This window comes from Maniola jurtina, chromosome 24 (genome assembly GCF_905333055.1).
Source record: "Maniola jurtina chromosome 24, ilManJurt1.1, whole genome shotgun sequence".
In the NCBI taxonomy this organism is placed as follows: Eukaryota; Metazoa; Arthropoda; class Insecta; order Lepidoptera; family Nymphalidae; genus Maniola; species Maniola jurtina.
The window spans coordinates 5,791,726-5,813,721 of NC_060052.1; the positions used below are offsets into that span (position 1 = coordinate 5,791,726).

The window sequence follows — 21,996 nt, forward strand, 5'->3', positions numbered from 1 at the left end:
AATATCTAAATTTAATTGTGCATCCGTGCGGATACTTGCGCAGTCCCGCGCGTGCTCGCGCATTCTATGGTAGAAATTCGCGTAATGTGTCACGCGATTAGAAAACTTTGCGGGCATGCTCTGCGCTGAACTCCGCCGCACTCCGCCATGTGTGCGCCGGCCCTTAAGGGCATGAGACGGGTCTGCCCGCGAAATTCAATTTTAATTTGATTTTTCGCAATTTGTAAACTAATACAACAACCTAGGCTTATGGCATTTTAATTGCTCCAATGGCAGTAGCATCCTCACAGGTTTATATAAAAACCTTTACTTGAAAGGGTCCAGTTTAAGAAATTAGCTCTAGTATCGTCGACTAATTTGTGGGTTATAGTGGGTACTAGAGCTAATTTCTTAAACTGGACCCTTTCAAGTGAAGATTTTTAAATAAATAGTTGGGGATGATACTGTTATTGTCGCAAATAGAATGCCATAAGCCTACGTTGTCGTATTAGTTTACAAATTGCGAAAAACCAAATTAAATTTGAATTTCGCGGGCAGACCCGTCGCATCCATCTTAATTTTTAAGCGTGCTAATATTTATCACCATCACGTCATTGAACCAAAAATAGTTAATAAGATTTTTAAATCGTTAATAAATTATTTAAATTATTTTATTTCGTTTTATTTTTGTTGACCAAAAAAAGTTGAATAAATCGGTTATTTGCCGAAAATCGGTAAATGAAAACCGAAAAACCGATATTTTTACGATAAAGTGCGACACTATATTTAATTTGCGATTCATTACGATTTTCGAAGCTCATCCCTAAAATTACTAGGCTGTCATGACGTCATCGTGACGTTTCGCCGCAACCGTTTACATCTATATTATATTGTGGGAAAGAGATGTGTAATGTATAGTGTTAAATTGCCATAAGAGGGTGAAATAGAAAGACCATGATACAAAGAAAGTTTATTATAGATAGATATTGATTTTTTCCATATATAATCCGATATTATTGGTATGTATAGTACTCGCTACTAATCATAAACAGATCTATGGAACTTCGTCGTCTATCTCCGGATTCGTGGTCTGTGGTTCAGTTCTCATCGAAGCTCCATAGAGCATGGTCAGAAACTATCACCGCTGCGCCACACCAAACCCATCAGTTCGCAGAGTGGTGTGTGCATTGTGCGCCTAGTTATTACAATGGGTTTGAAAAGGGAAGAAGTGTTAACCGTGCCAATTACTGTGCGTTAATTACTCTACAAAGTGTATTCGTGTGTGCGATAAATCTCGTAATCAGTTTCTCGCGATTGTATGTTCGCCTACCCACAATTAAGTAATAAAAAAAGTGAAAAATATGCCCACGATAACCTGATAACACCCTCGGCCTCCGTTATATATATATTGCAGCATTGAATTAATGACCCTGTAATTTCAAACTACCAGGCTTAAAAGGGCTAGAACCCAGAGCCGTAAAACCAGATAATGAAAAAATGCACTACCTCTCTGTATTACTAGTCTGTGGTCTACTTTGTATGTTGTCGATTTAGGGCAAAAAAAAAAAGAATCAAATCAAGTACCAAAAAAAATTTATATTTGATAAATAAGTCAAGTAAAATTATTCAAAGTAAGTACCTACTACAGAGTTCTAAGAAAGTCCTAGTATTATTTTTTAACCATGAATACAATTCATTAGTACATTGCGTAAGTAATCTAGGTGAAATAAAAGACAAAATCTCAAGAAAAAAATTTATTTAACTAAACCGGCTGGTGATAAATAAACATGGTTACCTCGTACTACATAATGAAAATGAACGAACCAAGCAAAGGCATGGACATTGATGAATATTACAGTACCTTGCACATTAAAGGCCTGAAAGTATCTCCCAAACAACCACGATGCAGAGTTTGTCTCAACAACGGATCGATCCCAATATTCAGCGTCGAAGACGGTTCAGAAATTGCAGATGCATTGCAGATATTTGCCAACTTGGAGGTTGATGAAGATAATGACTATCCCAAACATTTATGTAAGATCTGTCATAAGTTTATCAGAAGTGCGATTTCTTTTCGTAAAGTAGCACAGCAATCTGATGAGGTTTTAAAGAAACACATAAAGGCTGAGCAGTTTGATTATTACCAAGATTCACAGGAAAACTTAGTGGATGAACTTGATATACCAGAACAATATCTTGACGACATAGACACATTTGTTCCCACTCATACTAAAAAGGATAAAGAAAAAATTAAAGATGCCAAAGTCCAGTGCACTATATGCAATAAAATTGTTACAAGTGCATACTTCAAGGAACATGTAACAATGCATGATCCAAATCACAACAAATATGTATGTGATATATGCGGCAAGTCATTCAGATTGAGATGCTCTTATCATAATCATAGTTTGAGGCACAGGACCGACTTTGCATTCAAATGCCAGTTTTGCCCTTACAAAGGCAGATATAAAGAGCTTCTGAAAAATCACATGCGTACACATACAGGTGACTACAGGTACATGTGCACAGAATGCCCGGCCAGATTCCTGTTCAAAAGCAATCTAAACCGCCACAACTTAATAAGGCATAGCACACCCCAACATAAATGTGATTCCTGCAAAAAAGTGTTTCACACAAAATTAATACTCAAAAGCCATTATGATGCTCAGCATTTAGGTTTAAAAAATCATGTATGCGATATATGTGGCAAGGCATTTGGGTATAGAAACGCAATGATGAAGCACCAAAGGCATGTTCATAAAAGGGCTAAATTGTCATTCTCAAGAATGCCATCATATTTACAGGCTGAAAACAAAAATCTTAATGCTGAATATCTGTAAAAATTTTTTTTCAAATTAATGCCTGTTAGTTACTTTATATAATATGCAGCCGGTATTTTAGATTATTACGAATATAATTATATGTGAATTATGCGTGTATTTAGTGCATAATATAATTATTACAATTTATAAAAAAAAACAAGTTTAATTTTTCCATGTGGGTATCTGTGGTGGGTACACTTAAGTACTAAGGTGCGTACACACTATCCGAGAACCGGGACTCTCTTTTTTAACTGGATTCTAGCCTTTCTGAGCCTTAAGACTCCCACGCGAATTGCGTTCCCCGGTATAGTAGATTCTTAGGCTGAAATCTGTAGATGGCGTAGACAACTCTATGTCTTGATATAGTCCAGATATAAACCATATTTATGATATTTAGACAAAGATTTTTTACGACGCGACTCTGAGTTCTAGGCCTTTATGAGCCTAATCCGATCGAGCATCGATATTTTGAGTAAAAACCGTAGCGTAGACTATTTGTTTGTCGGTCCGAAAAAAATATCGATTTTTAAACCTTTTCGATAGTTGGCATGTTAAATGTTTATTGATATGTTATTCGTAACTTGTAATGCTCGTTGGCATCAGTCGTGAGCATTGCAAGAATCTAAAATAAAATAAAATATCGATATATTGAACAAATATTATCGATGTATAATGTACTCTGTAATGTAGGTACCTACTCTGTGGACAAGTGCACCACAGACAAATAACATAAAGTGCACGGGATGACACTTGTGACTTGTTAATTTTGCACAAAATTTTAAATTTCAACTTTTGCAATATAAATAAACTATAAAGTTTAGTAAAACAGATATTTATACGTAAAGTCTGCTGCAGCCCGGCTTGAATTTATAAAACAAGTACCAGCTTATTGAAAATGGTGACCTCGTTTTACATTATGAAGTTGAATGAGGCCAGAGTTAATATGGAAGAGTACTACAGTGATTTACACAACACTCCACTACATGTATTTAGTAAGCATTTAAAGCGTAAAACTAAATGTAGGGTTTGCCTGCAGGATGGCGACATGCCCATGAACAGCGTCACAAACCACAATGAAATGAAGGAAGCCTTAAACATATTTGCTGACATCGAGTTTCACAATAGTGATGAAGACCAAACATATATTTTGTGCTATGTTTGCTACAAATTTCTTAAGAATGCTATTTTATTTAGGAAAGTTGCGCAACGAACGAATGAAACTTTAAAGCAATCATCGCTACCAAAAACGATTAAACAATCATCAATACAACAAACATTAAGAGATTCACCGGATAATTTTCAAAATTGTGAATATTCTAGAACACCTAATGATGATAAACCGGATCATTCGATTGAAGTAGAGTGTGAGGAAGACTTTGAAGAAGAGTGTACCGAAATTCAATGTCCCATATGTCAAAAACTTCTCCGTAAGTCTTATTATAAGAAACACATGGATCTACACAATCCAGATACTCCTGCCCAACGTGTGTGCGAGATTTGTGGGAAGGCATTGAAGTCGAAGAAAAGTTATTATAGTCATAAGAAAAGACATGAAACCAGATACATTTATAAATGTGAACTATGCCCTTATGCAGGTAGGCACAGCCAAGGACTATGGATGCATATGCGCGTACATACTGGTGAATTAAAATACTTATGTACAGAATGCCCGGCCAGATACACTTCTGGAGGCAGTTTGAGTTATCACATCAAGTTAAAGCATACTGAGCCACAATATAAATGTGATTCTTGTGACAAAGCATATCATAATAATTTGAATCTCCAGAGGCATATAGAAGCAGCACATTTGAAAATTAAACAACATCAATGTGACATCTGCGATTCAGGTTTTAGTTACAGAAAGGCCATGTTAAACCATCAAAGACTTGTACACAAGAGGGCTAGTTTAAGGTCACACTTGGGAATTAAGAACCACGAGTGTAATGTATGTGGCAAACGCTTTGGCTACAGACTAAAAGAAATGTTGGAACATCAAAGAAAAATTCATAAGATGGCAGGCTTGAGACCTTGAATAGAAAGTCTACTAAATATGAAAGTGGATAAACAATCACTGTATCATTATTCTCTTGTTCCTCTTTTGATATCGAACATCTTTGCTGGCTAAGTATTTGCCAAAAATATACGAACGCTCGCTAGAGGATTAATTAAAGAATCCATTAAACTTGTATTCGTTCAAAGTTCAAAAAATTTGAATTTTGAAGAATGAACATTAATCAAATGAAATGCAGCCAGTATTCTTGGCAGCATTCTAGGCAGGCATGATTAGCCTAGACAAGGCTAGCCTTTAAGTTTTAACTTTTATTGTAGATTTGAAATCGGTCCAGTAGTTTTTGAGCCAATACAAACATACAAAAATACAAAAATACAAAGGTTTCCTCTTTATAATAGTGTAGATACCTAAAAAATATGACTTAGGTATCACTAGAAACGGGTAACATTGGTACAACAGTAGGGGTTTTAAGATGTCATTTTCAAAAATAGTAAGTATATTTTGTGGAATGGGGAGTTCCTAGAAATCAATGACAGATATATAGGATATAAATCAATGATAGCCGTGGGTTTTTAGGGTTTCGTACCTCAAAAGGAAAAACGGAACCCTTATAGGATCACTTCGTTGTCTGTCTGTCTGTCTGTCCGTCATGTCTGTCAAGAAACCTATAGGATACTTCCCGTTGACGTAGAATCATGAAATTTGGTATGTAGGCAGTGACGGATTAAGACTACTTGGTGCCCTAAGCAATCCATGCCTTTGGGCCCCCATATCCGTGTGTCCACTAGAATCGGTCTTTAAACCTTTACCGCCTAAAAACATTAGTTTTTTGTAAAATAAGATGATGAGATGTAACGTACTTTAGAAGTGAAGTAGGTGCGACAACAATAAAAACCAAAGCATAATTTATTTATTTATTTAAATGCGCCTTGCGGCTTTCGGGGGCATTCGAATTGTCGAATGCACAACAAGCGGGTAGCGAGTGGGCAAGCTGGAGTGGGGTTATGACTCTAGATCGGACTCTATGTCAACTTGAAACGCGCGAATTTTCAAATTAGTCCTAGAAACTCTTTTTGGTGAGGTTTTTGGTGACGTGAGTGAGGTGAGACGTGATGCCCTAAGGGCGGATTTTTTTTGTGCTTCTTCTGGTGCCCCCTCAGACGTGATGCCCTAGGCAATTGCTTAATTTGATTAAGGGTTAATCCGTCACTGTATGTAGGTAGGTTTTATAGCACAAGTACAGGAATAAATCTGAAAACGACGAATTTGTGGTTACATCATTTAAAAAAAAATGTGTTTCAATTTTCAAAGTAACATAACTATACCAAGTGGGGTATCTGAAAGGGCTTTACCTGTAAGTACATTCTAAAACATATTTATTTATTTTTATGTATAATATTATAGTTTTTGATTTAGTGTGCAAAATGTTGGGAAGTTATTGCTGTTTTTGTAGGTGATTAATTAGGAAACGCTAAAGCTTGGAGTATTTGTATTCTGTGCACTAAAGAAACGTGAAAATTACGTGGTCTCACATTTTCCATGATTCTAAAGTTACCCGTAACCACTGTATTCAAGTCTGGAAATGAGAAGAGAAACGTCAAAACAGCTGCTGGATAAGTGACCTGTGACAACCTTTAAAAATATTTTTAGTATAGGTACACAAATAAATAGGTACAGTAAAAAATAGCATTTCATTTTGAGTATTACTTTGTTACATTACTTTCTAGAATTATTAAAGCCTGAATTTAATTTATAAACAAGTACCAGCTTATTGAAAATGGTGACCTCGTTTTACATTATGAAGTTGAATGAGGCTAGAGTTAATATGGAAGAATACTACAGTGATTTACACAACACTCCACTACCTGTATTTAGTAAGAATTTAAAGCGTAAAACTAAATGTAGGGTTTGCCTGCAGGATGGCGACTTGCCCATGAACAGTGTCACAAACCACAATGAAATGAAGGAAGCCTTAAATATATTTGCTGACATCGAGTTTCAGGATAGTGATAAAGACCAAACATATATTTTGTGCTATGTTTGCTACAAATTTCTTAAAAATGCTATTTTATTTAGGAAAGTTGCGCAACGAACGAATGAAACTTTAAAGCAATCATCCTTAGCAAAAACAATCAAACAATCACCAATACAACAAACATTAAAACAGTCACCTGATCATTTTCAAGATTATGAATATTCTGGAACGCCTGATGAGGATAAACCGGATCATTCAACTGAAGCAGAGTGCGAGGAAGACTTCGAAGAAGAGTCAACCAAAATTCCATGTCCCATATGTCAAAAACTTCTCAGTAAGTCTTATTATAAGAAACACATGGATCTACACAATCCAGATATTCCTGCCCAACATGTATGTGATATTTGTGGGAAGGCATTCAAGTTAAAGGAGGTTTACAATAGACATAAGGAACGACATGAAACCAGATATATTTTCAAATGTGAACTGTGTCCTTATGCAGGCAGGTACAGAGAAAGACTGTGGATGCATATGCGTGTGCATACTGGCGAATTGAAATACTTGTGTACAGAATGCCCAGCCAGATACACTACTGGCGGCAGTTTGAGTGATCACATGAAGTTGAAGCATACTGAGCCACAATATAAATGTGATTCTTGTGATAAAGCATATCATAATAATTTGAATCTGCAGAGGCACATTGATACAGCACATTTAGGAATTAAGAACCATGAGTGTAATGTATGTGGCAAAACATTTGGTTACAGAAAAAAAATGCTGGATCATCAAAGAAAAATTCATAAGATGGTAGGCTTGAGACCTAATGTCAAGAGATTGGATAAAAAATCTACCAAGAATGTGAAAGTGGATGAATGTAATCAGTAATTAATAATAATAAATAATTATACTTTTAATATATTATAAATACTTTTAAGCTGTTAAGCCTAGTAATTTGAATTAAATAATCCTAATCAAGGGCTCAAAATATGGTATCAAATCCTGGGATTCATAAAGAAACTGATGTGTTAAAAAGGTGAAATATTTTGTGGACATCTGCAATATCTAAGAGAAATTCTAGGTTTCATTTATTGTAGGTTTGTTTGAATGTCATCCTTGGTGGAAAGCAATATTTATATAGGTAGGTAATATCTAATATTATTATTTATTAATATATTCTGTTTATGTCTAAAAAGAAATAGAGACATTTGGATTTCGGTTTTTTTTAAATCCTTCGGAACCCTCATAGGTAAAATATAATACCTTGAAAAGTATTCCATTCACAAAGTTACCCGAAATTGTGTGGAAACTTTGCCATAGTACAAAATACCTAATTTTATAATTACATACGACTATTTATTATTTTATTTTGTGTTGCACATTATTAACATTTACACAACACTTTTAGTAACATCTAGAACTAGAAACGCTTAATTTCACAAAATATACCACACACCAACCCCCGCTACTATATCAATGTTTACCTTTTTAATGTTACCCTCGTCGAATGGTATTTTGATGAACGAGAGACGTGCTACCTAAATAATTATCTCTGAGTTTAACTAACTTGTTACTCAAATAACTACAAACTTGACATATTGGCTTATCTTTGAAAAGCCAGACGAGAGAGAAAAAAAAAGCTGTTATTGGTCTGTGACTTGTGAGTCAAAGACCAAAGTAAAAAGACAGGTGATTTGATTTTCGACATATTTTCGACATTAACTTAATTTGGTGTGATACCTACAATAAAATAAGCACAATATTAAAATAAACAGTTAAAAATGGTGACATCATTTTACATTATGAAGATGAACGAGAAAACAACCAGCATGGAAGAGTACTATAATGGTTTATGTAGTATGCCACTACCTGTTTTTAGTGAGCATTTGAAGCGTAAAACTAAATGTAGGGCTTGTCTGCAGGAAGGCGATATACCGATTACCAATGTCGCGAACTACGATGAAATGACAGAAGCCCTACATATTTTTGGTAACATCCAAATTGATGATGATGACGATAACCCAACATATTTGTGTAATGTTTGCTACAAGTTTCTAAAGAGTGCTATTTTATTCAGGAAAATTGCGTATCGAACGAATGTAACATTAAGGCAACCCTTACTGAAACAGTCGCCAGGTCATCACAACGACTATGACTATAACATAACATTTGAAGATAAATCAAATCAGGTTTATCTGACTCAAGTTTTCGAATGTAAAAAAGAGCCAGAAGAAGGTGGTGGCAAAGTTGAATGTCCCATATGTAAGCAAGTTCTCAGTAAATCATACTATAAGAAACATTTAGAACACCACAATCCAGATGCAGCAGAACCATATGTGTGTGATGTTTGTGGAAAATCATTCAAGGTCAAGTCTTTTTACTTAAGACACAGGGAACGACATGAGACTAGATACCTTTTTAAATGCTCATTATGTCCCTACGTAGGCCGCTACAAAGAGAGACTATCTATGCATATGCGTGTACATACTAGAGATCTGAAATATCTATGCACTCAGTGCCCTGCTAGGTACATCAACAGAAGCAGCTTGAATGATCACATCAAGTTTAGGCATACAGAGCCACAACGTAAATGTGATTTGTGCGACAAAGCTTTTTATGATAATTTAAATCTTCAAAGGCATGTCGATGTTGCACATTTGGGCATTAAGAACCACGAGTGCAATCTGTGCGGCAAAAAATTTGGCTACAGGAATAAATTGTTGCAGCATCAAAGAAATATTCATGAATCATATGTTAGGCCTAATGTCAGAAAAATTAAGAAACCTTTAAATAGCGACAATACTGAATGATGATATCATTAATATTATGATAATTACACTAAAGTGCTGTTACTGGAAAAGCAGTGACGCCAAGCAATTTTGCTATACAGTACAATGCCATGTAAAAATCAATGGGATGTTGGTTTATTAAAAACCAGTCCAGTGCAAGTCAGACTCGCGCACCGAGGGTTCTGCACTCGGACACTAATCTTTTTAGTGGTTATGTGCTAGCTGTTAGCTGATTCCTGCACAAATAGCTGATTTTAGGTGTCAACCGGGACTCTGAAGCCATTTAAGATGTTCACAAGAGACTATCACAATATGTCAAATTAGCTCGCAAATTATATTGTAAAGACTATCAATGATATGCAAATGATTTAAAATAATATGTTCATTAAACTACCATAAAGATTTATAGAAGAATAATTATTTCTATTTTATGATGTCCTTATGGAAAATCAGACTTGTTTCTCTTATTTTATGCTATGCAGTTTTCTAGGATAAGTACTTGTGGTTATTCATATTGGAAACATTGTTTTAATTTCATGTAAGTACCTTGATTACTTATAAAATATAAATATTCTATATTTCTCTTTTAACGTTTTTATTTTACACCATAATCTCAAGACCAAAGATAAAATAATTGCGATGAGGCTAATTCTATTTGAAATGGAGTTCGAGTTACATGCATGGAGTACTGTAGTCATCTCTATGATGGCTCTGCTAAGTGCCAACTAGTGGCTCTGAATGCTGTTGATCGTCGAGCTAGGAGACTCATAGGCGAAGACTTCAAAGTCTCGATCACCGGCGTAAGGTCGCCAGCTTATCGTGTTTTATAGGATACTAGCTGATGCCCGCGACTTTGTTCGCGTGGATGTAGTTTTTTAAAAATCCCGTGGGAACTCTTTGATTTTCCGGGATAAAAAGTAGCCTATGTGCTAATCCAGAGTATAATCTATCTCCATTCTAAATTTCAGCCCAATCCGTCCAGTAGTTTTAGCGTGAAGGAGTAACAAACATACACACACACACACACACACACACACAAACTTTCGCCCTTATAATATTAGTGTGATATGTCGAAGAATATGCACAGACATTAAGATGACAAAGCTTAATCATTCCTCACACGCATGTCTAAGCAGTACAATACTCTTCCGCGATCTGTGATTCCCACCAATTACAAACCGGGTAGGTATCTTTAAAACAAGAGTGAATAGGCCTAAGCCCATTCAGGCCGACTAGGTAAACGTGTCTCATCTTAGGCCACATTATCACTTTCCATCAGGTGTGATTGTGGTCAAGCGCTAGCCTATGAATAAAAAAACAGGAGATATTCTGCATTGGTGGCAACCCTCCGGGGGACACGCGCTCTCGCGCCAACAACCCTTGCCTTGAATAGAAAAAGTTATTAGCAAAACGAACTACTAATGTGTATTTGAATCTCGCGCCTTACGTAAAACCCACAACGCAACGCACGGCAAAGAATACCTATCATACATGACATACGATTTTTTAAACTGGTTTTACGGCTCTGGGTTCTAGCCCTTTTAAGAGTATCTGCGTCCTCCTCCTTTTAATATTCTTGAAAAGGGGCGGAACATGAATTTTACATTTAAAGACCTTTTAGTGCACGCTATAAATTTAAACAATAGGCTCGCGACTGGCCGCTTAAGTCACGAGGTTTGACAGCTCTAAATTAAATTTAGATCTGTCAAGATATGTCTGTCCTTTTCATATTACATTAGTAAGAAGAGGATGCGAATACTCTATTTAGTTGCCAACAGAATCAGTACCACTGTCATTGAATTCAATGCTGCAGACAGTAGAATATTTCGTGGCTAGTTGCACTATATCCATTCTATTCAAATATCTTGCACACCAGAAATAAAAGCATATGACGCTTGGAAGAATTTATCATCAGCTAATAAACTTTGAAGAGTAACTATCAGGAACTGTAGTCTGTAATGCAAGCTCAACCACGGAGTACTATTTAGCATAATATAATACCTATTTAGCAAATAATCCGATTGGCTCATTGGCTACTGAGCCAAACACAGTGTATAAATTAATACACCTTAATTCTTTGTCTGAGTTAAAAATTAATATCAAATCACTATGGTATTTGTATTTTGTCGATGCCTGCAGTTTGTTTTTGGGTCATTCTACCGAAACGCTATATTTGTGTTCGCTTAAAATATATCGTAGCTCCGTAAATTTGAACTAATTTTAAAACCTAATTATTAAATTTAATGACCTTCTTCAACATATTAAATAACTATTTTTATAATTAAATATTAAATTTTACTTTATTTCAGTGGTACAGTACGTGATTACTCACGTCCTGTAGAATGTTCGCGACATAGGATATAATATTGACGTGTCTCTAAAAATTATTTAGAAAGACTCAACATGTATGGCAAATTAATTATTGTGTAAAGTATATGACAAAGAAAGCACCAATAAAAATAATAAAAAATCTCACTTATTATTTTAAAAGTTATTTATCATTCTACAATGTTCGTGAAAAATAATCACACCTGTAGAACAAAATTGCCGAAATGCTAAAATTTTTATTTTTCAAGTTGGAACATTAGTTTATAGCTCTAGCAACTCTATGATTTGCCTTGTTATGACTAGTGTAGGCCATATTTCTGCAAGTGATAGCATTTCAGAGAATCATTAAGTTGTATAGGCGTTCTACACCAGTGTCAAAGTTGAAGTCTCATTTCTGTACTCAATAAAAAAAAGTAAGTAAAGAATTTAAAAATATGATTTGCTTAGGGCCTTATTAATAAGTTGATTAATTAATATAATCGAGTGAATCTTGTTTTCATAACTTAAAGTTTTGCACCGAAAACATATTTTTAAGTTAAAACGCCACTTCTGTAGAATTCACTTCTGTTGATATAGCTTTCTCCAGAAGTGAGATATTTCTACAGAAATGATAATTTACTTATTATTCTGATATATTTTATCTTCTGTGTACAAATACAAATTTATAATTATTATAATTTAACTAATGCAGAATGCTGTTTTTTATTATGAACTGGTTTTAGATATTGTACTGCTAGCTTTATTATTATTATTTTCGACAGAAGTGACTTGTTTTCTACAGGAACAATAAGCATGGCTCTTTTTGGTAGTTTTTTCAGGCATATCAGGCAAAACGCGATTGGAGAAAGAAAAAGAGTAACGTTTAGGAAGAACAAAAAAAGGCTTGGATACCGAAGAAGAGACAAAAAATGACCAAAGCTGGACCGGAAGGAGCACATCGAAAATATAGAGAAAGATACTAAAAAAAACTATTAAGAAGCTGGGAAAATAAAATCAATTAAAGACTACACACCAAGAGCACAAAAAACAATAAGAAAGAGTTGGCCAGAGCGTGTATAAGGATTGAAAAGAAGACAATTCTCCTTCAAGTCCAGTTTCACAAATATCTACAGTATTTTCTAGATTTTCCTTAGATCAAAGTCTTGCAGACAAAAATAGATGAACACTGAAATTAGAAAATTTGCTTCTTAAGCTAAGAAAATTAAGCTGGCAGAGTTTGAAAAACAGCTCGGATTTGCTCCCATTACAAAATTAGGCTTATTTACTTTACTCCCAAAAAAAACTGAAGACTGAGCTGATTTAACGAAACCAACCCATTCACAGCTGGTATCTGCAGAACCAATCATAATATAGGAATATACAGGAACCCAATAGCGACAACGTCAAGTCCAGGGTTGAAATTTTTTACAGATCAACCTTTGAATGTGAGGGTAGGGAAAATGCAAACCAGAAAATAAAATATTATTAGTATGATACGTTCGATAATGTCATAAAACATGTTTTAAAAACTTTTTTTGCTTCGCCAGACGAAGAAAATGATATTTTGTAATGATTCTATTTTCAGGATCTTATTCTACAGGAATCTTATGTTTAAGTACATCATTTCTGTAGAACATGTTTGTTGAATTTTTTTTAATAGTTTTAACTAAATTTCACTTCCTGAAATTGACATATTAAGACTGTTGACACCAAAAACAATTAAGCCTGGTTATTTTTTTTGCATTCTTACATAAATTTGTAATTTTAAGAAAATTCCTGTCACTCATGGCGAAATTTATGTCACTCCTGTCGATATGAAAGAACCAAAAAATGCGATTATTTCAAAATATTATTGTTATTGATCTCTGTTTCAATTTTTTAGATGATTATTACATTAAAACTTATGATAATAACCCAACAAAAAGTTGATATTGTTAAATAAAATTTTATTTTTTTATTTTTATCACTCGGTAGAATTACCCTTTTGCCACCGTATCACTGGCGCCACCGCGCCAGTTTTAGAGTAGTATATTCCTTGAACGTAAGTGAATGTTTATTCTTTGGCCAGTTTAAAAAAAATTAAGAAGCCTTCGGGCGCAGCATTGATTCGATTTTCTTTGGATTTCATTATTATTTACATTATTATTGTACAAATCCAGAAAATTAGGTACTTGATTTTCAAAGCATTGTATTTTGTAAACATAAACAGACACAGGTTTAATAATACCATTAGAAAACGGTGAATTGGTACAATATGAAGGTGAACAAGATAAGGGTCAATATGGAGGAGTACTACAGTGGTATACACAATATGCCATTACCTGTGTTTAGTAAGCATTTAAAGCGTAAAACTAAATGTAGGGCTTGCATGCAGGAAGGTGATATACTGATAACCAACATCACGAAACCCAATGAGATGACTGAAGCCCTAAATATTTTTGGTAACATCGAAACTGATGATGATTTAGAAAATCCTACCTATTTGTGCTATATTTGTTACAAGTTTTTAAAGAGTGCTATTTTATTCAGAAAAGTTGCACAACGCACAAACGAAACTTTGAGGCAACCCTTAGTGAAACAATCGCCCGATCATCTCAATGATTATGAAGACAATCTGGGAACATTTGAAGATGATCAATCAGATCAGATTTATTCGACTAAAGATTTCAAATGCAAAAAACAGCCTAATTTTGAATGTAAACAAGAGCCAATAGTAAAGGGTAACAAAGTTGAATGCCCCATATGTAAAAAACTTCTTGGAAAGTCCTACTACTATAATATTCATTTGCAACTACACAATCCAAATCTCCCAGACCAATATGTGTGTGATATTTGTGGAAAGTCGTTCAAGTTGAAGAAAGTTTACAGTGGACACATGGAACGACACGAGACCCGATACATTTTTAAATGTGACTTATGTCCTTATGCAGGACGCTACAAAGAGAGACTATCTATGCACATGCGTGTACATACTGGAGAGTTGAAATACTTGTGCACTCAGTGCCCTGCTAGATATGTCACTCGAGGCAGGTTGAACGACCATGTCAAATTGAAACACACTAAGCCACAATATAAATGTACTTATTGTGTTAAAGCATATCATAGCAGTTTATATCTTCAAAGGCATATTGACGCAGCACATTTAGGGATTAAGAGTCATGAGTGTAATCTATGCAGCAAAACATTCAGCTACAGAAAAAAATTGTTGGAGCATCTAAAGATAATTCACAAAACAAGTTTGAGGCCTAACGTCAGAAGATTGGATAGAAAATCTGTCAAGCAACAATAGTGTATGGATGTTAACACAATAAATAATAATTATGATTTTAAAAATAAGCTGTTAGTTTAGACTCTAGAGTATAGTAGATCCTAAGTAAGGACTTACAGTATCAAATCCTACCTCTTAAGTTTTCTAAAGATGATAATTATAATAGTTTACTACATACTGCTCCAAACATTGTATTATAAAATCCTTTAGGAACTCATTAATTTTCTAAGTAAATTCAATAAACAATTTAATTAAATCATTGTAAGGAATTTAGGTATTAGTAGTGTATGGGTAACATTGTGTATTTAGAAACCCATAATCTCTAGGAGAAATCAGTTGTAGCAATAAAGTATAACCTGTAGGTTTTGTAAAGAAAAAGCTATTGCTAAAATATATAAATATATGTGCTAAAACCTAAAACTTCAAAACATTTACCTATTCTATAGAAAAACATTGTGTGAACATTTTGAATTATTCAAATAAAGCTTATTTTATAAAATGATTGTATTATTTTCGCCAAAACCATCTTATGGATGTAAATTTAATTTTCATGATGATCCTGAAACAATGACAGATTTTCTTGAATCATAGCTAGCTGCCGATGAAGACTCAAGCCATCTTTCAAGCAAAAATTTAAAATAAATTGGTTCATCTGTTTGGAAGCTACAATACCACACATGAACCTACATAGTAAGATACACACTTGATTGAAGTGTAGGTAAAAACACTCCTATGAGTTTAAATAGGTATAAGGTACCTGTATGTCTGTCTGGTGGGACGCTTCAGCTGTGGCTAGTTACCAGTTACCACCCTACCTGCAAAACCGTGCCGCCAAGCGATTTAGCGTTCCAATACGATGCCGTATAGAAACCAAAGAGTTTGGGTTTAATAAAAACTGCTATACCCCTTCCAAGTTAACTCCAAGCGAGTTAGATGTGTATGTGCATGTTTAGACTGCATCATCACTTATCACCAGGTGTATAGTACCAAAGCACTCTCTGATTGCAGTCAAGGGCTAACTTGTATAAGTATATAAGAATTTTATTATAAAAAAAAAACCTATATTAAAACATTCCTCTTTTTAAGCGTCGAGGCAAGGGTAAAATGTAGTAACGTAACTAGTTACATAAATATTTACTCTTTGCAAGAGGGTTAAAAACATCCATAGGTACTATAGATACTAATAATATTATATATGCGAAATTGTGTCTGTCTGCTACGTTTTCACGACTCAACTGCTGAACCGATTTTAATGAAATTTGGTACAGACTTGGGATATCTACTTCCCGGGGAAGGACATAGGCTACTTTTTATCCCGGAAAATCAAAAATCCTACGGGATTTAGAAAATCGAAATCCACGCGCGCGAAGCCGCGGTCATCCCTTAGTTATAGTATATTATAAAAATAAGGCCATAAAAGACTCGAATCCAAGGCCGTAAATAATAGTAAAAAACTACAATTCTTTGTAGTCTGTACTCTGTGCTAAAATAAAAAAAATATTTTCAATTGTTTTTACTTTTTAGTAGATTACTTTTTTTAAACATTTATCAAACTGAAACGAACGTAGTGATATTATAATATACTCACTGAAACCATAATATTACCACACTGAAACATACCTAATATCAGTATCTTTGAACTTCACTAATAGGTGTACTTCACTAGTACTTATTTTATTGTTGTTTAATGTTGACATCATTTAGATTTTTACTAGAAGATGAACAAGAAAAGAGTTAATATAGAAGAATACTTCAATGGTTTACACAATATGCCACTACCTGTGTTTAGCAAGCATTTAAAGCATAAAACTATATGTAGGGCTTGCATGCAGGAAGGTGATATACTGATAACCAACATCACGAAACCCAATGAGATGACTGAGGCCCTAAATATTTTTGGTAACATCGAAACCGATGACGATGTCGAAAATCCTATCTATTTGTGCTATATTTGCTACAAATTTCTAAAGAGCGCTATTCTATTCAGGAAAGTTGTGCAACGCACAAACGAAACATTAAGGCAAACCTTCGTGAAACAATCACCCGACCATCTCAACGATTATGACTATTTAGGAACATTTGAAGATGACAAATCACAGGATTATTCACCTAAAGATTTCAAATGCAAAAAACAGCCTAATTTTGAATGTAAAGAAGAGCCAATAATAAAGGGCAACAAAGTTGAATGCCCCTTATGTAAAAAACTTCTGGGAAAGTCCTACTACTATAATATTCATTTGCAACTACACAATCCAAATCTCCCAGACCAATATGTGTGTGATATTTGTGGAAAGTCATTCAAGTTGAAGAAAGTTTACAGTGGACACATGGAACGGCACGAGACCCGATACATTTTTAAATGTGACTTATGTCCTTATGCAGGACGCTACAAAGAGAGACTCTCCATGCATATGCGTGTACATACTGGAGAGTTAAAATACTTATGCACACAATGCCCTGCTAGGTATAATTCTAGAGGTAGGTTGAATGATCATGTCAAGTTAAAGCATACAGAGCCCGAATTTAAATGTGATTCTTGTGATAAAGCATATCACAATAGTTTGAATCTCCAGAGGCATATAGAAGCATCACACTTAAAAATTAAAAAGCATCAATGTGATGTATGTGGCGCAGCTTTTGGTTACAGACATGACATGTTGAAGCATGAAAGACTTGTACACAAGAGGGCTAACTTAAGGCCTCGTTTCTTCAAATCAGCTTACAAACGTACCAGCAACAATAGCGAGTGAATATTAGTACACCATCATCAGTGTTGGTGATTCAATCCAATTATAGCATGGTCTGGTCAAGAATCTATTTCCCCTGAATTCTTGCCTTGGATTTATTCTTCCAAGTGGCAATGCCTATGTCAAATATATCTTCAGTAAACACCGGTAGAGTGGTTGTTGCCATCATACCATACCACTTCTCTGTTGGCAAACAGCTTGGCACACAAGGGGTTGCCTACAGCAGATTTAATTAATTGGCACTGCCCGCAAAAAAAAAGTGTGGATGCCCAAAACAAATGTGACAACATACTATTTCAGATGAGGCAAAAAAGATTAGTCTCACTTGGGGTAAGTTGAAGCATAAGGTGGCCTATATATAGATTAGCTTGGAGAAGAGTAGTGTCTGAGCCACCCCGAAAGGATAACAAAGATTTAGTGAGGATGATGACAGACAACCTTCATTTTCTGGCTACTTCTACTATGTTTGGAGATGTCTAAGAAACTTAATATGAATAAATCCATGTACTTTGAGTTGCAGTGACTAGGCGTGATATCGCTACAAGAGAATAAAGATGTGGTTCTCCTTTCTTATAAGAGTAAAGTTTAATGATACAATTCATAGAACTAATTGTAGTAAATATTCAAAACTATCAGCTGCTTTTTCTTTGACTTAGCGATAGGTCATCTAGATGGAGTCCAATTTCCTACATTTTCTCGCCTACTTCACCAATCAGCCCATGGCTTGCAGTGGGCGATTTAAAGAACCATTATGTAGTACAACGACGAAGTGAGACGCGATGGTGGAGGTGGCTATCCTGCCACGCGATTGGTTAGCCAGTCAACTTATCGTTTCCCGCGCAGTATAAAAGAGCAGTAGGCACCTTTGATATTTTGCGCATGGTTTTAAGTTAATTTAAACATTTAAGTACCCATACATGTTCCGGACGAATTCCCATAACTTCGAGGTATTGAACTAAATAAGAAATATTTTTTTAATTAAAAAAAAAATTACAATTCAGTTTTCAGAAAGAGCCTCTTTTTAAGCGTCAAGGTAAGGGGGAAAACTTAGTAATTACATAAATATACTCTTTGCAAGAGGGTTAAAAGTAAGGCCAAGGATTCGAATCCAAGGCCGTAAATAATAGTACAAAAACTACAATACTTTTTTTTTCTCTCTCATCTGGCTTTACAAAGATTAGCCAATGTCAAGTTTGTAGTTATTTGTAACAAGTTAGTTCTTAGTTAGTTAAACTATACAAGTATGAACCCCGTCTGTGCCGGCGCTCGCCGACACACGCACGGCACCTCCTTAGAGCGCTTTCCAGTCAGTTTTACAAAAAAAAAAAACACTTCAAAAAGGCAGAGCACGCCCGCCAGCTAACACCAACACAGCCGAAGTCCCTACAATACTTTGTAGTTTGTACACTGGTCTGTGGTCGTGTGGTAAATAAATAAAAAAATATTATCATTTTTTTAATGTTTTTTTAGTAGATTACTTTTTTAAATTTTTATCAAACTGAAACGAACGTAGTGATTACAATAAAGGTACTTTTTGGCTGAAACCCACTGAAACCACATTATTACCATACTGAAACATAGGTACCTAATAATATTAGAATCTTTGAACTTCACTAAATAATTCACTATCTAGTACTGTACTAATTTTATTGTTATTATTATTGGTGACATCATTTTACAAGAAGATGAACAAGAAAAGAGTAAACATTGAAGAATACTACAATGGTTTACACAATATGCCACTACCAGTGTTTAGTAAGCATTTACAGCATAAAACTAAATGTAAGGCTTGCATGCAGGAAGGTGATATACTGATAACCAACATCACGAAACCCAATGAGATGACTGAAGCCCTAAATATTTTTGGTAACATCGAAACCGATGACGATGTCGAAAATCCTATCTATTTGTGCTATATTTGTTACAAGTTTCTAAAGAGTGCTATTTTATTCAGAAAAGTTGTGCACCGCACAAACGAAACATTAAGGGAAACCTTCATGAAACAATCACCCGACCATCTCAACGATTATGACTATTTAGGAACATTTGAAGATGACAAATCACAGGATTATTCACCTAAAGATTTCAAATGCAAAAAACAGCCTAATTTTGAATGTAAAGAAGAGCCAATAATAAAGGGCAACAAAGTTGAATGCCCCTTATGTAAAAAACTTCTGGGAAAGTCCTACTACTATAATATTCATTTGCAACTACACAATCCAAATCTCCCAGACCAATATGTGTGTGATATTTGTGGAAAGTCATTCAAGTTGAAGAAAGTTTACAGTGGACACATGGAACGGCACGAGACCCGATACATTTTTAAATGTGACTTATGTCCTTATGCAGGACGCTACAAAGAGAGACTCTCCATGCATATGCGTGTACATACTGGAGAGTTAAAATACTTATGCACACAATGCCCTGCTAGGTATAATTCTAGAGGTAGGTTGAATGATCATGTCAAGTTAAAGCATACAGAGCCCGAATTTAAATGTGATTCTTGTGATAAAGCATATCACAATAGTTTGAATCTCCAGAGGCATATAGAAGCATCACACTTAAAAATTAAAAAGCATCAATGTGATGTATGTGGCGCAGCTTTTGGTTACAGACATGACATGTTGAAGCATGAAAGACTTGTACACAAGAGGGCTAACTTAAGGCCTCGTTTCTTCAAATCAGCTTACAAACGTACCAGCAACAATAGCGAGTGAATATTAGTACACCATCATCAGTGTTGGTGATTCAATCCAATTATAGCATGGTCTGGTCAAGAATCTATTTCCCCTGAATTCTTGCCTTGGATTTATTCTTCCAAGTGGCAATGCCTATGTCAAATATATCTTCAGTAAACACCGGTAGAGTGGTTGTTGCCATCATACCATACCACTTCTCTGTTGGCAAACAGCTTGGCACACAAGGGGTTGCCTACAGCAGATTTAATTAATTGGCACTGCCCGCAAAAAAAAAGTGTGGATGCCCAAAACAAATGTGACAACATACTATTTCAGATGAGGCAAAAAAGATTAGTCTCACTTGGGGTAAGTTGAAGCATAAGGTGGCCTATATATAGATTAGCTTGGAGAAGAGTAGTGTCTGAGCCACCCCGAAAGGATAACAAAGATTTAGTGAGGATGATGACAGACAACCTTCATTTTCTGGCTACTTCTACTATGTTTGGAGATGTCTAAGAAACTTAATATGAATAAATCCATGTACTTTGAGTTGCAGTGACTAGGCGTGATATCGCTACAAGAGAATAAAGATGTGGTTCTCCTTTCTTATAAGAGTAAAGTTTAATGATACAATTCATAGAACTAATTGTAGTAAATATTCAAAACTATCAGCTGCTTTTTCTTTGACTTAGCGATAGGTCATCTAGATGGAGTCCAATTTCCTACATTTTCTCGCCTACTTCACCAATCAGCCCATGGCTTGCAGTGGGCGATTTAAAGAACCATTATGTAGTACAACGACGAAGTGAGACGCGATGGTGGAGGTGGCTATCCTGCCACGCGATTGGTTAGCCAGTCAACTTATCGTTTCCCGCGCAGTATAAAAGAGCAGTAGGCACCTTTGATATTTTGCGCATGGTTTTAAGTTAATTTAAACATTTAAGTACCCATACATGTTCCGGACGAATTCCCATAACTTCGAGGTATTGAACTAAATAAGAAATATTTTTTTAATTAAAAAAAAAATTACAATTCAGTTTTCAGAAAGAGCCTCTTTTTAAGCGTCAAGGTAAGGGGGAAAACTTAGTAATTACATAAATATACTCTTTGCAAGAGGGTTAAAAGTAAGGCCAAGGATTCGAATCCAAGGCCGTAAATAATAGTACAAAAACTACAATACTTTTTTTTTCTCTCTCATCTGGCTTTACAAAGATTAGCCAATGTCAAGTTTGTAGTTATTTGTAACAAGTTAGTTCTTAGTTAGTTAAACTATACAAGTATGAACCCCGTCTGTGCCGGCGCTCGCCGACACACGCACGGCACCTCCTTAGAGCGCTTTCCAGTCAGTTTTACAAAAAAAAAAAACACTTCAAAAAGGCAGAGCACGCCCGCCAGCTAACACCAACACAGCCGAAGTCCCTAC

The 21,996-nt window shown here is 35.1% G+C and overlaps 7 protein-coding genes and 1 long non-coding RNA gene across 9 annotated transcripts; all 8 read left to right on the forward strand.

The window, feature by feature from the left end:
* The first annotated feature begins 1,504 nt into the window (after positions 1-1,504).
* LOC123877893 (zinc finger protein 234-like) lies at positions 1,505-2,954 on the forward strand. Its single transcript, XM_045924843.1, has one exon. The coding sequence runs from the start codon at positions 1,767-1,769 to the stop codon at positions 2,817-2,819; it is 1,053 nt and encodes a 350-aa protein (XP_045780799.1). The 5' UTR covers positions 1,505-1,766; the 3' UTR covers positions 2,820-2,954.
* A 578-nt stretch (positions 2,955-3,532) lies between these two features.
* LOC123877891 (zinc finger protein 667-like) lies at positions 3,533-4,883 on the forward strand. Its single transcript, XM_045924840.1, has one exon. It carries the CDS (start codon positions 3,697-3,699, stop codon positions 4,831-4,833), a length of 1,137 nt encoding a protein of 378 aa, XP_045780796.1. The 5' UTR covers positions 3,533-3,696; the 3' UTR covers positions 4,834-4,883.
* A 1,528-nt stretch (positions 4,884-6,411) lies between these two features.
* On the forward strand, positions 6,412-7,989 carry LOC123877892 (zinc finger protein 16-like). Of its 2 annotated transcripts, XM_045924842.1 has the most exons (2): positions 6,422-6,483; positions 6,731-7,989. In XM_045924842.1, exon 2 carries the CDS (start codon positions 6,746-6,748, stop codon positions 7,670-7,672), a length of 927 nt encoding a protein of 308 aa, XP_045780798.1. In that variant the 5' UTR covers positions 6,422-6,483; positions 6,731-6,745; the 3' UTR covers positions 7,673-7,989. The 2 variants fall into 2 exon arrangements, with proteins under 2 accessions (XP_045780797.1, XP_045780798.1); XM_045924841.1 differs by having other exon boundaries at positions 6,412-7,989.
* A 467-nt stretch (positions 7,990-8,456) lies between these two features.
* Positions 8,457-9,679, forward strand: LOC123877898 (zinc finger protein 559-like). Its single transcript, XM_045924849.1, has one exon. It carries the CDS (start codon positions 8,566-8,568, stop codon positions 9,592-9,594), a length of 1,029 nt encoding a protein of 342 aa, XP_045780805.1. The 5' UTR covers positions 8,457-8,565; the 3' UTR covers positions 9,595-9,679.
* A 2,040-nt stretch (positions 9,680-11,719) lies between these two features.
* Positions 11,720-12,844, forward strand: LOC123877915. The gene is made up of 2 exons (XR_006798700.1): positions 11,720-12,314; positions 12,711-12,844. It is a non-coding gene; the product is annotated as an uncharacterized LOC123877915 (long non-coding RNA).
* Positions 12,845-13,921: 1,077 nt separating this feature from the next.
* Positions 13,922-15,171, forward strand: LOC123877894 (zinc finger protein 62-like). The gene has a single exon (XM_045924845.1). The coding sequence runs from the start codon at positions 14,135-14,137 to the stop codon at positions 15,167-15,169; it is 1,035 nt and encodes a 344-aa protein (XP_045780801.1). The 5' UTR covers positions 13,922-14,134; the 3' UTR covers positions 15,170-15,171.
* A 1,479-nt stretch (positions 15,172-16,650) lies between these two features.
* LOC123877896 (zinc finger protein 471-like) lies at positions 16,651-18,527 on the forward strand. Its single transcript, XM_045924847.1, has one exon. The coding sequence runs from the start codon at positions 16,867-16,869 to the stop codon at positions 17,896-17,898; it is 1,032 nt and encodes a 343-aa protein (XP_045780803.1). The 5' UTR covers positions 16,651-16,866; the 3' UTR covers positions 17,899-18,527.
* A 798-nt stretch (positions 18,528-19,325) lies between these two features.
* Positions 19,326-21,241, forward strand: LOC123877895 (zinc finger protein 226-like). Its single transcript, XM_045924846.1, has one exon. The coding sequence runs from the start codon at positions 19,581-19,583 to the stop codon at positions 20,610-20,612; it is 1,032 nt and encodes a 343-aa protein (XP_045780802.1). The 5' UTR covers positions 19,326-19,580; the 3' UTR covers positions 20,613-21,241.
* Positions 21,242-21,996: the final 755 nt, after the last annotated feature.

Bases quoted from the DNA above. Each gene is read 5' to 3' on its own strand.
- LOC123877895 (XM_045924846.1), top strand. From the start codon at position 19,581: ATGAACAAGAAAAGAGTAAACATTGAAGAATACTACAATGGTTTACAC.
- LOC123877894 (XM_045924845.1), top strand. From the start codon at position 14,135: ATGAAGGTGAACAAGATAAGGGTCAATATGGAGGAGTACTACAGTGGT.
- LOC123877896 (XM_045924847.1), top strand. From the start codon at position 16,867: ATGAACAAGAAAAGAGTTAATATAGAAGAATACTTCAATGGTTTACAC.
- LOC123877892 (XM_045924841.1), top strand. From the start codon at position 6,590: ATGGTGACCTCGTTTTACATTATGAAGTTGAATGAGGCTAGAGTTAAT.
- LOC123877891 (XM_045924840.1), top strand. From the start codon at position 3,697: ATGGTGACCTCGTTTTACATTATGAAGTTGAATGAGGCCAGAGTTAAT.
- LOC123877893 (XM_045924843.1), top strand. From the start codon at position 1,767: ATGGTTACCTCGTACTACATAATGAAAATGAACGAACCAAGCAAAGGC.
- LOC123877898 (XM_045924849.1), top strand. From the start codon at position 8,566: ATGGTGACATCATTTTACATTATGAAGATGAACGAGAAAACAACCAGC.